General features: G+C 38.9%; 1 protein-coding gene across 3 annotated transcripts in view; it reads left to right on the top strand.

Moving 5' to 3' along the window:
* prss59 (serine protease 59, putative) overlaps positions 1-17232 on the top strand; it is a 42435-nt gene that overhangs the window by 18837 nt on the left and 6366 nt on the right. For 2 of the 3 annotated variants that reach the window (XR_015508641.1, NM_001080562.2), the window contains 2 exon segments: positions 1914-2028; positions 14768-14969. Coding sequence is in view for 1 of the 3 variants with exons in the window: in NM_001080562.2 (NP_001074031.2) it covers positions 1914-2028; positions 14768-14969 (317 nt within the window). In the remaining 2 variants the exon portion in view is untranslated. 3 annotated transcript variants of the gene reach the window in all.

Below are 17232 nucleotides of genomic sequence, written 5' to 3'. Positions count from 1 at the left end.
AATGAGACGCAGATTCAGAGTTCCACATGAGGTTATTAATTAGCAAATAATATTAATATTACGAGCGTAAACAGATTAGGTGAGCAGGTTACATTGTAACTTTGTGTCCTAACAACACGCTACATGATGAGATTTGCAGTGATAAGCAATTTGGCTGTTTGCACCAGACGAAACACGACATTTAAAGACAGTCATTCAGAAGCACAGAAAAGTGCACTCACTGCACTCCAACGAAATGGTAAGGTTTATAATCGAATACACATTAAACCTCTTTAACATTTTAAATGTAGATGGCGAATCACTGATATGTGTTGGTTTGCACTCAGTCACAGTTCTGAAGTTCAATTTGAATTTGAATTTATTGAATGGGATAGCCCCTTGAGATGAATCATCTAATTTTCGAGGGGGTCCCTAAAAAGTTCACAAATCAAACAGAGTACAACACATCATAAAGTACATACACTTGACAAGACAAACAATCAAACAAGCAGCACACTCCACCTGAAACACTTCCCACAATCTGAAGCCAAAATAAGCAACAACATATAATCAAAAGTACAAACAATTTGATATGCAAATAAATAATAAACACTTTGTTTGGAGCCAATATCAATAACATTCGTAAGTTGTTTCCAGAAGAGAAAATAAATTAGCCCTGAAAAGACAAAGTGATTTAATTGATCTAAAAAAGAAAGGGAGATTGTTCCAGTCGGAAGGTGCTTTGTATCGAAAGCACCTGCAGCGACTTTCTGTAGAAATTCTGGGAACAAAAAAAATTATTCTGTTGCACGTGACGAAGCGAATATGATCATGTAAATGGAACAAAATACTGCTTTAAATAAGAAGGGAAATTAAAGTAAACACATTTAAAAAGGAACAAATAATAAAATTTCAAATGGTTCATTTTATTTTCAAGATCTGAGGTGAACTATCTGCTGCTGCTTTCAGTAGTGTGGCAAAACATGGCATTCAAACTCACAGTATTAGCATTATTAGCAACAATATTAGGCTTATTTATCAGGGGTCACCACAGTGGAATGAAGCATTTTCAAGTGCACATTCAGTGGTTCATAAATGCATCTAACATAATTCAATAATGCACGAGGAAAGTAATCCAAGAACTTCATATATACATAACATATATACAACATTTTAAATGTATTCTCTATCATTTTAATGTATAATTATAATTTTTATGGACAGAATTTCAAAGTGGAGTGTATGGTGTCCGGTTTGGGGACCACAGCATCTCTGTTAATCACAGATGATGTTGTTCTGTTGGCTTCATCGAACATGGACCTTCAGCGTGCACTGGGGCGGTTTGCGGTGTGATGTGGCTGGGATCAGAATCAGCACCTCCAAGTCCGAGGCCATGCTGCTTTACTGGAAAAAGGTGGTTTGCCATTTCCAAAGTTGGCAATTGCAGACTAGGAAGGAAAGTGGAGACTAAATAATTGAGTTTTTAGTCGTTTCTTGAAGACAGTGAGTGACTCTGGCGTTCTGATGCTGTTAGGGAGTTCATTCCACCAATTGGGAAGATTGATTGCGAGAGTTTGGGAAAGTGATTTCTTTCCTCTTAGGGATGGATCCACGAGGCGACGTTCATTCACTGAACACAAGTTCAGCTTAAGCTTAATTAAGCTTAACCGTTTTCATTGTGGCTGTGAAAAATGAGCTGAACATGCCTTGCTGTGATTCACACACGCACACACACAATGACCTAATCTTTTTCCCAAATATACAAACCATTCCCAGTTTCGCTCGGCCTTCCTGGGCACCAGATAGAATGATGTCACTGTGGGTTTGTGGGCGGAGCCTCGTGGCTGAGTGGAATAATAGTGTGTGATTTGCTGTCTAAATGTCAGATCAGTGTATGAACATTCAGCATGATCGTCTTCCTCTCCGTCTCTCAGGTTGTGCTCCAAACTCCAGATCCAGTCCAAGATGGATTCTGCGTATCTCCTGGAGTCTCTGGCTGGGAATTTCATGGATGTAGTGCAATACAATGAGGACAACCGGGCCTTTGAGGTGTGTGTTAATACAAGTTCATCACAAACACGAAAAGACAAAAAGGCTGAACTCCAGCCAGAATTCAAGTTAAAGACTGTGTGTAGCTTGTATTTCCTACAATGTGATACTGGTATTCGGTACCATTCAGTGCTGAAGTTTTAAAAACGTCCGTTTCCCGCAAACATTTAGCTGTTGAGCTAATTTTTAAACACTGCTGATTGGCCATTTCTCAACAGAAATTACTGTCATTGGTCGTGAAGGTCACCGAACTCACCACTGTTTACTAAGGCACTGCTTACACTAATGCGTTTTCGTTTTAAAACGCATACGTTTTTCTGCGGTTACGCCATCTGTCCACACTACGACGGAGTTCTCCAGTGCCGAAAACGGAGCGTTTTGAAAACGCTGGAGAGGCCGTTTTCATTCTGAAACGCTGCTGCTCCGTCTTAGTGTGGATGAGGAAAAACGGAGACATCTGAAAACGGAGGCGGGACTGCTGCGATTCGCTACCTGATTGGGGCTTTTGTTTCATTGCGTATCCTTCCCTAATTCGTCAAGCCTCTATCACATGACTATAACACATGGCTTTAACGCTACTGGAAAACAGTACCGTAAACAACAACATGGGCACAGAAATGGGAGCGTTGTTTGCACTATTGTCTGTTTTAGGCGCCATTGTGCAGTTATTAATTTGTTACGTTTAGTAACAACTTGACCTCGTCGTCTGTCCACAATAATACCTCTCTTGCTTTCTTTGTCATCGCGTTTAATGTTCAACCGGCGTTTGTTGACTAACAATAACCAAATGCCGAGCGAGCATGCTTCCTGTTTATGCTAGAACATGCATGCCCAGCGTGCGCGATTGGTCACGTGATATATGTTTTTGGTGGCGTAGTGTGGACGGAGATATGTTCAGAGACGCTAGGTAAAACGCTAGTGTGGACGCGGATCGTTTTTGATCTAAAACACCATTTTAAAACTAAAACGCACTAAACGGGGCCTAAGTGTAACCACAAATACAGACAGTGGAGTGTTTTAAAGCTGTGAAGATCAGCTGGTCTGTCTTTGAGCTGACATACCAGCGATCCACTGATGAATCGACTGATCTTCACAGCTAACCACTGAGCCACGTGCTGCCCGGTTTTAGCCATAATTAATAATAATAATAATTCGTTACATTTATATAGCGCTTTTCTGGGCACTCAAAGCGCTTTACACAATGGGGGGGATCTCCTCATCCACCACCAGTGTGCAGCATCCACCTGGATAACGCAACGGCAGCCATTTTGCGCCAGACCGCACACCAGCTGATTGGAGGAGAGGAGACAGTGATGAAGCCAGTTGATATGTGGATGGTTTGGAGGCCATGATGGACAGAGGCCAGTGGGCAGATTTGGCCAGGATGCCGGGGTTAAACCCCTACTCTTTTTGAAGGACATCCTGGGATATTTTTTAACGACCACAGAGAGTCGGGACCTCGGTTTAACGTCTCTTCCGAAAGACAGCGCTCACTGAGCAGTATAGCATCCCCGTCACTATACTGGGGCATTAGGACCCACACAGACCGCAGGTTAGGCGCCCCCTGCTGGCCTCACTAACACCACTTCCGGCAGCAACCAAGCTTTCCCATGTGGTCTCCCATCCAGGTACTGACCGGGCGCAGCCCTGCTTGGCTTCAGTGGGCGACCATGTGAGAGTTGCAGAGAGCTAGCTGCCGGCAATTGGCATAATAATATGTAATGTTATGACATCCACATCCCACATGGTGAAAATGTGACTACGATGTGCAATTGGCTGGAATGCATTGAGGGGATAAGTGAGACGTTTCACTCCCACTTCCCAAGTTACTTTAATGCAACCTTGCATGTAAAGATAGTTTTCTGGATAGCTGATTTGCATTTACCACATAAAATAAACATAATTTTGATAAGACTGTTGATAATTTTGTACGTTTAAATGCACTTGATGTGGTGTGAAAAGTCTTTGTGGGTAGGGGTGTCAAAATGAATTGTTTCTTCTGTGCACCGCGATGCAGATGCGGACCATTCAGTATCGGTTCAGTAATAATCATAACCGGTTATTATGTACTGACGTCATTTATCTCCTATGCGCTCTGTTGCGAGGGAGGTGAGCGCGAGTATTTAAAACACTCAGCTAACTCAGGGCCGGCCCGTGGCAAAGGCACCATAGGCAAATGCTAAGGGCACTGTACATTCAGGGGGGCACCAGAAATGAGCGCGCTTCAGTTAGTTTTGGTTTCGATATTACTGACACACATTCAGTTATAGACGGCAATAACTCAAAAACCTCTTACCCTAAAAAGATCTAAAGTGTGTTTCCTACAAAAAGACAAAGCTGGTTATGTTTCACAGCTGTCTTTTTCTTTTTTTTGCTCGACATTACGAGCACTGCTTCGTTTAAGCCCTCGCAATATGTGTTTAGCCGAGAGAGCTCGCGTTGAGAGGAGCTCTTAGTAAGGGACCATCGGAAAAGTGTTTCTTTTTTTCGTATTTAAAAAAAAAAAAAAATTTTTGCTTCGCTTAGCGCGAGCTCTCCCTATTGCGAGGGCTTAAGTGTGTGTGTGTGTGTGTGTGTGTGTGTGTGTGTGTGTGTGTGTGTGTTTTGGTGCTGTCTATGTCTGTGTATTTGTGTCAATGAGAGACAGTAGCTATGTTTCCATCCACCTATTTTATGCGCATTTTGCATATGCGCATGAAAAAACCAGTTGATGGAAACGCCATGATGCGCATAAATTTTGAAAATGTGCATAAAAAACATATGCACCTAACTGGGTAGGATAAACTTTTTATTCGATAAGAAAAGATGCGCATAAACTGCGATGGAAACACTTTTACCGCACAAACTCCAGCATGCGCATTAAAAAAAGTCATGTGATTTTGTTAAAAGAGATCATGTGATGCTTAAAATGTGTGTGAATGGACAAAACAACAGGCTGAGCACATTATAAAACATCTGAAATGTTGTTTTGGTCATTATAAAACGCCTTACCATTTCAGTATTAATGTTATGACACCTTCAAAAGCCACTGCGCGCTCACTGCTTGTCAGGATTGTCTTCTGAGGCGCATTCATTTAGAAAAGATTGATGCGGCTTCTCCTACTGCAGCAAATGCAGTTTTTACTGTTGATATTTGGCGCCACTTAATCAGGAAGTGACGATTTTGTTCGCTTTGACTCGTTGGATGAAAACGCTGCTTCATTCACACAACTTTTATGCGATAATCCAGTTTTGCGCATAAAGTTTATTCGCATTTTTGGATGGAAACATAGCTAGTGTGGTGCTGTGTGTCTGTGTGTTTATACAAACAGCTTGTTATAGCCTCCCTCCTAAAATATAACACTGTGTATGGAAAGCATCGTCGATGCACCGAGATATTGAATTGAACGGAATCGATGTCATGATAATCGTAACCGAACCGAACCGTGAGACCAGTATAGGTTCACACCTCTACTTTTTGTTTTAAATTACAAAATTGTATTATGAATAGTATATAAATATCAATATATTCATATATTTTAATACAAGAACAGCTGCTGTGAAGAAAATATAAAACTGTGTATGAAGAGCACCGCCAATGCACTGATGCACCGAAATATCGAATTGAACCGATCGATGGCATGATAATTATAACCGAACCGAACCGTGTGACCAGTGTAGGTTCACATCTCTATTTGTGGGAATATACATTTATATAATCTAGTTCCAAATTAGTAATAATCTATATATAAATTAAAAGTTATATTCCTTGTTTTTTTAATTAGCCCATTTCGCGCCACTCGCTTAATGTCAGGTGACTCACACTCTGCGCAGCCTTTAACTGCAGCTCTTGCTATGTTGAGCAGACGCACGTCACTTCATAACTATAGGTGCCATTTTTTGACTGAACTAAATTTATTTTTGATATCTTGTTCACACTATTTGGAGGGCCGAAACAAATTGCCTTGAACTTGCCCCGCAGGCTGCCAGTTGAATAGCCCTGATACACAGCTACTCAGCTAACATGAAAACAGCATCATATTTCCTAGTTCCTCCGAAAGGCCCGCCCTCAAGAGGCCCTGATTGGTCAGCTAACACAATGTGCTGTAATTCGCGGATTGGCTCAGTGTTGCCAGACGTACGATAATTATCGTATTTGTACGATAATTTCGACCTCTGTATGATGTACGATCAATAATGAGAAAAATCCTATAATGTACGATAATTTCAGAATTTAATGGCGTTTAAAAGTAACTTCATTGTAATCTTCGGGCTTCTTTACTTCTTGATCTTCTTCTCTTTTCTGTACTGTCTGTGAGTAGGTAGAGTTAGGCACGTTTTCTATGTCATCTTACGTTGCCTCTTCTCAGCCAATCAACGTGGAGAAAGACTCTCTCTCTCATGAGTTAACCAAAGAGCTTAAACTCTTTGCGTTAACACTCCTGCTGCACGTGCCCCTGGTTAGGTCAATAGTTTTCAGTTTGAGGTTTTAAGCAATAATGTTAAAACAATTTGTGCTGTAAAGGAAGGTGAGAAGTACGTGAGTTTTCCCTTGATGTTCTCATTTTTCCCCATTCAAATGCGTCTTGTGAACATTGTTTTGATGAGACTAACTTTGTAAAAAAACAAGCATGCACACCTCAGAAAATAAATCCCTCAACATCTGGCAACATGCAACATTCAATGACAGAAACTCAGAGGTGGAGTTTGAACCTTCCCACTAAGGTACCTAGTTTTTTTAACGTATTGTGGTAATTTGCATGTTGTGTCAAAACGCTATGCGTCTAGATAATAGCTGTATACTCTCAGTTTGACTCGTGTACGCTAATTTTCCTCCAAATACGATAATTTTGAGGTTCTGGTACGATACTTTGACATTTCCAATCTGGCAACACTGGATCGGCTCTATGTCTCCACAAAAGCATTGCGCCCCTACTAGCACACGATGTGCCTCTTCTGTGTAAATACTGTCAGTCAGATACAGCTGAACTTCACACCTGCTCTCTAAAATAAATTCTGACAAGTGTCTTTCACATATATTCAGAATAAGCATGTGTAAGTAGTATAAAGCGTTCACATATCTTTTGCAAGTTTGTTATTTAAGATGTAGAACGCAGGGAAAGTGGCGGCATAGAGAGACAATGCAGCGCTGCTGAAGACTGTGGCTGTTTACAGCGGTTTGACTGATAAATATGAATTTGTAGCTAAATTGTTAGCGGTGCCAAACAGCATTTCCCGTTGTTTACATCCTCGCTACAACATACCGCTAACGCTAGAAACTGTGCATGTAATAGATCAATTTTTAACAAATAAAAATACTTACAGGTTGTGGCTCACAAACCACAGCTTCAGCTATTATGCTTGGAGCTGCTCCTTTGAGAGGTTTTCAGCAGAATCCAGCTCAGAACTGAGATTTTGGAAGCTGTCAAATGCTAGCTATATATATTTTTATAATTCTCTGGAACATAATTAAAATTAAATTGTAAGCACTTCTCTCTTTGTGTCATGTCCTTTGGAAGCCCAAATACAGAAACAGATGAAGCTCTGTGGAAATAGCAGCGTTTGGACACCATTTTAGCTTTCTCTGCTATAACATTACAGTGCTTCTGGCCACACCACTTCTCTGCGTGAGGTGTATGTGGATAACCTGAAACGTTTGTGATCTCACTAGCCCGGATGTGTTTTTTTTTTTGTAGTCCCCAAACTTCTTTTGGTGTAAGATTTGCTAAGCTAACTCTGTAAAACCCAATGTCTCCCTTTGCATTGAGCTTTGAGCGTCTTACATTCAGAGATGTTGTTTATGTTCACACAGCTACATTACACATCAACTAAAGTTTAAAATATGTTATTGTAGTGGACCACCCCTTTAACTTACACAACTAGTCCAAAATAATATCTGCTCATGAATATGTGTGTTTGCTCCAGAAGCGCTTCTCTCCCTCTTTCATTCAGTTTCTCTCTGTAACTCAATCTTCTTCAGCTCTAAAAGCTCCTGCTGTTCTGAAGCTCAGCGGTTTATTGGTAATCTGACTCAAGAGATCCTGACAATAAACAGCCCCTTATCTCTCTCATACACACACACACACGCACACACACACACATGCGCACACACATTTGTACAGCTACCTTTATGGGTTCTTCCTATAGACGTAATGATGTTAAACTGTACAGACTGTATATTCTTAACCGATAAATCCAACCATTATCGGAAACAATCAGCATTTTTACATTTGCGTTTTTAAAATTGATTTTGTTTTGTTTTTATTCATTTTCCTTCGGCTTAGTCCCTTATATATTAGGGGTCACCACAGCAGAATGAACCGCTGACTATGCCAGCATATGTTTTACACAACGGATGCCCATCCAACAGCAACCCAGTGCTGGGAAACACCCATACACTCTCACATCCACACACAAACACTGTAGACCAGGAGTGTCCAAACTCGGTCCTTGAGGGCCGGTTTCCTGCATAGTTTCGCTTCAACATGCTTCAACAAACCTGCCTGGAACTTTTAGTATACCTAGAAGGAGCTTGATAAGCTGGTTCAGGTGTGTTTAATTGGGGTTGGAACTAAAATATGCAGGACTCCGGCCCTCCAGGACCGAGTTTGGACATCCCTGCTGTAGACAATCCAAAAATGCTTAAGGGGGTTAATAGTATTGACTTTAAAGGGCACCTATTTTACCCCTTTTTTCAGATTTAATATAAGTCTTTTGTGCCTCCAGAATGTGTCTGTAAAGTCTCAGCTCAAAACTCCTATCGGATGATTTATTATACCTTTCTGAATATTGGATTTATCTGCTCTGAACACAATATAACTGTTTTTGTTGCCTGTCCCTTCAATGGTAGTTTTCCCCGCCCACTGTTCCCACGTACCTGTCAGAGTGTGCCCCAATCTCTGCATTGGCTGCGTCAGATAAACAGCACAGTGACAGACATGAAGGAAGCAGATCTCACGTAACGTTTGTGAGAAAAACTACAGTAAGAACCGTCCCCACTGATTATTTGATGTATTTGTTGTGGAGTTAATTCAAGCCTTTCTGCAATGATGAGTCACACACTATGTCGTTACAGGACTTGCGCACACACACATACCCACACACCGTGCGCTTTTAAATTTACACTATGTTTGCACAGCAAATGGGACAGGATACACGTTAATAATCACTGCTGTTTGAATATTTATTATGTTAATGTATAAAACAAACCATTTCCGAAAACCATTGTTAGCCAAAAAAGGTTGCAAGTTGCATTGTACAAACGTAGTTCGATGATTTTTGTGTTTCCCAAATCCAACATTTTAACAAACATTCGCAAACTGCGTCACAAACGTCTATGCTTGCCAATACACCTCTGGAGCTGTAGTTAGAAGCATAGTTCCTGGCTGTGTTCTATTCCCACTTATCCCCCCTATGCCATATTCATTTAGAGCATTGTAACATTTAAACTTAGAATGATTAAAAAAGCATTAAGGTCATCTCGCTTAGGTGTAATTTGCTTTCAAAGTATTTTTCCAGTTAAGTTTTAGTGATCCTCATGTTTACAATTCCGCTGTTTTCGCAGTGCACTTTGAAAACAATGATACTATTTGGAACATAGTCATGGCTCATGACGAAAGCTATAGGTGACCTATTATTTAAAAGCGGAATTTATGTTACGTCTAGATAGCTTGTGAAAACAAAACTATACAGCATACGTTAATGCTTTTGATTTATAGGTCATTTATTAAGTATCTGTGCTGTATATGACATGGGCCTGTTGGTTAGAACATTTCTGCAGTGGTTTGTGTAACCACGGGGAGTGACGCATACAACTAAAGGTAACATTCACAATGCAGGTTTATTCGTTGTCAGGCAAGCAATGGTCAATACAGGTGCAAACGGGTATGTGAAAGCAGTCCAGGATCGTAATCAGTAACAGGCAAAAGGTCAAAAGGCAAGCGGCAGACGAAGACAAGGATGCTAACAAGTCCAAGGTCGGTACACAGGATAACAAGACTGGGAAACACGTTGTAGTGCTACTTACAGTAAACAAGACTCTGCAAACTGAATGGGTGAGTGTGTGGCTTAAATAGTGCGTGCAATCAGTCTCTGACAATCCTCAGGTGGTGCGAGTAATCAGTCTAGATGAGGAAGCATGTGTGAATATGTAGTCCAGAAATGACAGAATTGTAAAACAATAGCATTTGCACAATTATGGGGTTCTTCTTTAAAGAAGTTGTCACTCCATCCCATTTAGAGCATCATTATGGGCGTTTTACATTATAACTAACGTGACGTTACAAACATTGGATCTGCAACAGAGAAACTACTGGTTTTGGGAAACACCCGTCACTACATATTTCTTTTCCCAAACGAAGCATCTTACTATGATAGTTCAGCAGTGTGTTACATCGTTGTTTGGGAAACGCACCCCAGATTATTTAATCCTAGTTGCGTTGTGCACTTCCTATCATGTTGATATGATTATTCGCATTACTCTGAAGACATGTTAATACGCGGCTGTCAATCAATTTGTGATCAATTAACCGCATTCCTACATCACGTTGCGGTCTGCCTTAAAATGGGAGGGATTTGGATACTATTTAAATGTCAGAAAATTAAAAAAAAAAAATTAAAATAGTCTTTATAGCACCTCATTTTTACTGAGGACACACTATAGCTGCACACAGTTCTGTTCAAACAGCTCACAAAAGATGATTTTCATTGTAGGTGCCCTTTAAATTGTTTTAAATCTGTTAAAAACTGCTTTTATATTAATCAGACTTTCTCCAGAAGAAATATTATAGGAAATACTATGAAAATGTCTTTGTTCCATTAAATAAACAATTAAAACATAAATAAATAAAAAGTTGAGAACAAATAATGTTGACTTTATACTGTATATTCAATATTGCACACTAGGGATGCCACGGTTCTCAATATAATATTGAACCGTTTGGTTCGACCTCAACGGTTCAATACGCGCTTGTGAATTGCGCTTGTGAATTTTGCGTTTAAATAATTTATGTGTGTTTTACATCTCCCCGAGTTGACTGTGTGTGCCTCTAAGTCCAAGAGCTGAGATGAGGAAACTCCTCCCCACGAGTAAATATTCAATCACTATGCTCTAAAGTTTGGGGGCGCTTGACCATCATTCCACACTTTAACATGGCGAGCGGCGGTGAAGTAAGGCAACAGTACGAGGAAGCGCCGGCATCTTTCTAATCTGCGGTGTGAGGACATTTCGGTTTTGCCGGTAAGTATAATGCCAATTAAAGAAAAAACGGTGAACAAAAAAATAACTGTGTGCAAGCATTGTTTTACACGTATAACCATGACTGCACATCTGCAGCGCCATCACCCAGCAAGAGAGAAGGTAACAAAGTCCTCCAAACAGCAACAATCCCTCGCTGAATCTTTCAAGCAAACATACCCAACTGATTCCGAGAAACACATAAAAATACAAAGGCAGTGCGGCTGTTTATTGATAAAGATTTGCAGCCGTTTTCGGGGATTGGAGATGTGGACTTTTGTCATCTTATAAAAGCACTCGATCCACGTTACAGACTACAGTCTCGCATTTTTTCAGCACTGAGATAATTAAGATGGTTTATTAATGTTTATTTAAATACAAATATGTTGATTTGAAATGGCCAATTTATCTTTATTAACATCACATGTATGTTTATTTTCAAGTGTAGGATGCTATGTGTTCCCCAGTTTGTACATGGGCTACCAGCAGCTGTGAGATTTCAGTGTTAATTTTTTTATACAATACACTAGGAACTAGTGGACTTTTCTTGGCTTTTAAGTAAAACAAAATGAGTATTGCAATAAATCGTTTTTATTTTTTTTCTCCTTAACCTCTTACTGTTCCTATTGCCTATATATATATAAAAAAAACACCTGTCAGGCCATGAGACCCGAACCAAACCGAAAACCGTGCTAAAAAACCGAGGTATGTTTTGAACTGTGAGCTAACTGTATTTGCATCCCTAATGCACACTGAATTATACTGCAGAATGCAAAATCCAGTGCTGGATCAACACTCTTTATCGCAGAATATAACCATAAACATGACTTCAAGTGAATTAACACTCCAGATTAATGAAGATGTGGTTCATGTAAGAGGTCAAACACACACACACACACACACACGCACACGCATGTGTCCTTGTTGCGACCTGGGCAGTAATTGAGGGTTTAAGTGGAATTTGGATTAAGAGGTGTGTGTCTGTAATCAGAGTCCAATCTCGGAATGTTCCTGGAATTTTGGTTCTGGTTCTGATAGATTAGAGCTCACATCCTGATTAGCAGACGCTCCCAGACTTCTGTCCTCAAATGCCTTTTTCATCAGTCTGACTTTTTTTTTAAAAAGTGTAAATGTCTGACAAACAGTTTCTAGAAGGTGATCATTCATTCATTCATTCATTCATTCATTTTCTTTTCGGCTTTGTCCCTTTATTAATCTGGGGTCGCCACAGTGGAATGAACCACCAACTTAACCCGCATGTGTTTTACGCAGCAAATGCCCTTCCAGCTGCAACCCAGTACTGGGAAATACCCATACACACTCATTTACACTCATACACTACGGCCAATTTAGTTCATCCAAATTCACCTATAGTGCATGTGTTTGGACTTGTGGGGGAAACCGGAGCCTCTGGAGGAAACCCAGGCCAACACTGGGAGAACATGCAAACTCGAAATAGAAATGCCAACTGGTCCAGCAGGAACTCGAAACAGTGACTTTCTTGCTGTGAGGCGACAGTGCTAACCACTGAGCCACCATCTCACCCTCATATATGTCAATTTGTTGATTTATTAGTTGATTTATATGTCCAAAAAATAAAAAAAATATATTGTTATAAAAATTATATTAATTATACAATTATATTCTTTTTCTTATAATTATATAAATGTTTAATTCTTAGTTAAAGCCAAAATGTAAATGATTTACCTTATGAATATTAATAATTTAATATTGTATTAATATAAAACTGCAAAAAAAAAAAAAAAAAGTAACTAAAAATTTAGTTACAGTTTAGTAACTGAACTTACTGTAGTTTAATAACTGAATGTAACTTTAGTAGTTACATTTTTTATTAACACTACACCGTTATCAGTTTAATTGATTATTTAAGCACTGGGAATTCCAGACTAAGTTATATATTTAATGAAATGTTATACTAATATAAAAAGTAATTTTTTTAATTAAATGTTAAATTTTTAGTTTAAGCAAAAAAAAAAAACTTTAATGACTTGAAATAAAAATATATAAATATTAACAATTGAATATAATATAAACATAATTTAATATTAATACATTGAATATATAAATTATTGTCACATTTTTTGTGATTATTTAAGCAGTATGGACTTCAGACTAAATTATATATTAAATAAATTATTCATTCATGAACTATTTGTTTATAGGGAAAAAACTAACTGAAATAAAGTAAATAAAAAAGCAATATTGTTATTGTTCATATGCATGTCTGGTTGGTGTGAAACAGGATGTTACATTTTATATAGCTCAAAAAACATAATTTCACAATGAATCCTACTCATAAGTAAAAAAAAAATCCTTAGGTTCAATCTACAGTTGAAGTCAGAATTATTAAACTCTGAATTATCAGCCCCCCTGTTTATTTTCCCCCAATTTATGTTTAATGAAGAGCATATTTTTTTCAACACATTTCTAACATAATATTTTTAATAACTCATTTCTAATAACTGATTTATTTTATCTTTGTCATTATAACAGTAAATAATATTTGACTAGATAATTTTCAAGACACTTCTATACAGCTTAAAGTGACATTTAAAGGCTTAACTAGGTTAATTAGGTTAAATAGGCAGGTTAGAGTAATTAGGCAAGTTATTGTATAACGATGGTTTGTTCTCACAAATCTAGCTTGAAGTGGCTAATAATTTTGACCTTACAATGTTTCTAAAATAATTAAAAACTGCTTTTATTCTAGCCGAAATAAAACAAATAAGACTTTCTCCAGAAGAACAAGTATTATCAGACATACTGTGAAAATGTCCTGAATCTGTCAAACATCATTTGGGAAATATTTAAAAAGGAAAAAACTAACACTTCAGCTGTATATATTTTTTGATTATGTTTTCTTGTAGATTTGGTTTCCATCATTACATTTACATTTGTTCATTTATTCATTTAGCAGACGCTTTTATTCAGAGCGAGGAGTAAAAGGATTAAAGAAGCACTTCAAATTACCAGAGAGTAGCAGTATATATATGCCATGACAGGTTTTATTTATGTATTTATTTTATATATTCTTTTAATTTAATTAAATAAAAAAATTACTATTATTTTACTTTATTTTAAAATAAACTGATACATTTTTTATAATTTTTTGTTTTTAATGTAATTTTATGGATTTTTTTAATGATTTTGTATGTTCTTTTTATTTAATTTTTATTAAATTTACATTTATTTATAATTAAACTTTAATTTAATTTTTCTGATTAATTTGTTAATATATTTTTCATTTAATATTATCTATTTTTTATGTTATATTTATTTAGTTTTTAATTTACATTTTTGTATTTTATATATTCTTTTAATTTATTTTTTGTTTATTTTTAATTTTTTTAATGTAACTTTTTATTTATTTATTTCAATGATTTTACATGTTCATTTTATTCAATTTAATCACTTTTAATTACAACATTTTTTCTTTTATTATTATATTTGAGTGTGTACCGGAGCAGCTTACTGAATAATTGTGTGTTGTGTGTGTTTTTTTAGGGTGCTGTGGGCACGAACATCACCATAAAGGTGTTGTGTGGTGTGATGCTGGACTCGTCATTGGGTGACCCGTACGATCGGTACGCTGCTGTGGCTCGTCTAATGCAGAAAACCTTCTCACAGTCCTGCATAAACACTCAGTACAAGAGCTTCATCCAGGACATCAGCAACAGCAGCTGGAGCGGCCCTGAGGCTGGAGGAGGTGTGTAGCACGATCGCCTCACAGCAAGAAGGTCGCCAGTTGTAGTCTCAGCTAGACCAGTTGGCATTTCTCTGTGGAGTTAGCATGTTTTCCGCGTGTTGGCGTGGGTTTTCTCCAGGTCCACTGGTTTTCCCCACAGTCCAAACACACGCGCTATAGGTGACTTGGATGAACTAAATTAGCTGTAGTTTATGAGTCTTTGTGTGAATGAGTGTGTATGGGTGTTTTAATTTGTCATACTAAAAAGCACCTATTTTGTACTGGTTTTATTTCCCACCACAATAATTATCCTAAACACAGCGCTAATGTAATGAAATCATATTTGGAGAGAAAAACGGCGGCTGAAACAAAAACAGTCATGAAATGGCCTCCACAGAGTCCAGACCTGAATATTATATACAGTATGTATGTATTATATACAGCACTGTCTGTTTGGTTGACTCTAGCTTTGCTGCTAAATGGCTAACATGGGTTTTATAGAGAGAGTAGCTGTGCTTTACGCGCTTTAGGAAGGCTGAAAAACAGTAGATTGTAGTGTGGTGTAGATTTGTTTGGCGCTGTGTTTGAGTCTATTAGATCCTGATTTCAGAGGTGCACCAGATCTGTGAGTTCATCAACTCCTCCAGAAACTTAACCTGGATGATGGAAACTTTAAGTGGTGTTTCTGACTGAGCCCAGTCCAGTTTAATGAGATGTTCCCTCGTGTTGGCAGGAGGATTTCCACTTGGGACACCAGCAACAGGCACTGTCATATTCTGCCCATACTAGAGCAAGCTTCTGATTTGTTAACGCTGCGGAAATGTCTGCTGAAGTTTAGATTTTCTAACTCGAGTGAATCGCGTGGCGATCGGTCAATTCGCCCCGCTTCATTCATGCATGCTGTAGGATGTCTATTCACGTCTTTGCATTGATTTAACTTGTAAATCACTCGTGCTTGATGCTGCATCCAGGTCTAGTGTGAACTCACCGTTAGAAATGCTGAAAGATGCTTGATATTAACAGCACATCATTTCAGAAAAGACTACAGAAAAAAGTTTGAGCTGTGCTTGCTGCTAAAGGGGTCACGTTTGATGAGTCTTTTAATTCTAAAAGTAATTTTGTTCTGAATAATGTTTTTTTAAGGTTGGTTTGTTGGTCGGTCGTTCTGTCGGTCGGTAGGTAGGTTTGTTGGTCGGTCGGTCGGTAGGTAGGTAGGTAGGTTGGTTGGTTGGTAGGTTGGTAGGCTTGTTGTTCGGTCTGTCATTTTGTCAGTCGGTTGGCAGTTTAGTTGGTTGGTTGGTAGGTTTGTTGGTCGGTCGTTCTGTCGGTCATTAGGTAGGTTGGTAGGTAGGTAAGTTGGTTGGTTTGTTGGTAGGTTTGTTGGTTGGTTGGTAGGTTTGTTGGTCGGTCTGTTATTCTGTCGGTCGGTAGGTTGGTTGGTTGGTTGGTAGGTTTGTTGGTCGGTCGGTCGTTCTGTCGGTCGGTAGGTAAGTTGGTAGTTTGGTTGGTTGGTAGGTTTGTGGTTCGGTCGGTCCGTAGGTAGGTTGGTTGGTTGGTTGGTTGGTTGGTTGGAATGTTGGTAGGCTTGTTGTTCGGTCGGTCATTTTGTCAGTCGGTTGGTAGTTTGGTTGGTTGGTTGGTAGGTTTGTTAGTTGGTCGGTCGGTCGGTCGTTCTGTCGCTCATTAGGTAGGTAGGTTGGTAAGTTGGTAGGCTTGTTGTTTGGTCAGTCATTCTGTCGGTCGGTTGGTAGTTTGGTTGGTTGGTTGGTAGGTTTGTTGGTCGGTCGGTCGGTCGGTCGTTCTGTCGGTCATTAGGTAGATAGGTAGGTTGGTTGGTAGGTTGGTTGGTTAGTTGGTTGGTAGGTTGGTAAGTTGGTTGATAGGTTGGTAAGTTGGTTGATAGGTTGGTAGGTTTGTTGGTCGGTTGTTCTGTCGGTCGGTAGTTTGGTTGGTTGGTCCGTTCGTTGGTTGGTAGGTTTGTTGGTCGGTTGTTCTGTCGATCGGTAGGTAGGTTGGTAGTTTGGTTGGTTGGTTGGTTGGTTTGTTTGTCGGTCGGTAGGTAGGTTGGTAGGTTTGTTGGTCGGACGGTCGGTTGGTCGGTCTGTCGGTCAGTAGGGCGGGCGGTCGGTCGGTGCAACAGTCTTAGCCTCCCAAAGCTGGTGGTGGGAAGACTTCTGCACAGTACTGTATATACAGTTAAAGTCAGAATTTTTAGCACCCCTTTGAATTTTTTTCTTTTTTAAATATTGTCCAAATGATGTTTAAAAGAGCAAGGACATTTTCA

This window comes from Danio rerio, chromosome 15 (assembly GCF_052040795.2).
Source record: "Danio rerio strain M-AB ecotype USA chromosome 15, GRCz13ab, whole genome shotgun sequence".
In the NCBI taxonomy this organism is placed as follows: Eukaryota; Metazoa; Chordata; class Actinopteri; order Cypriniformes; family Danionidae; genus Danio; species Danio rerio.
This window is presented reverse-complemented; position numbering and strand designations above follow the sequence as displayed.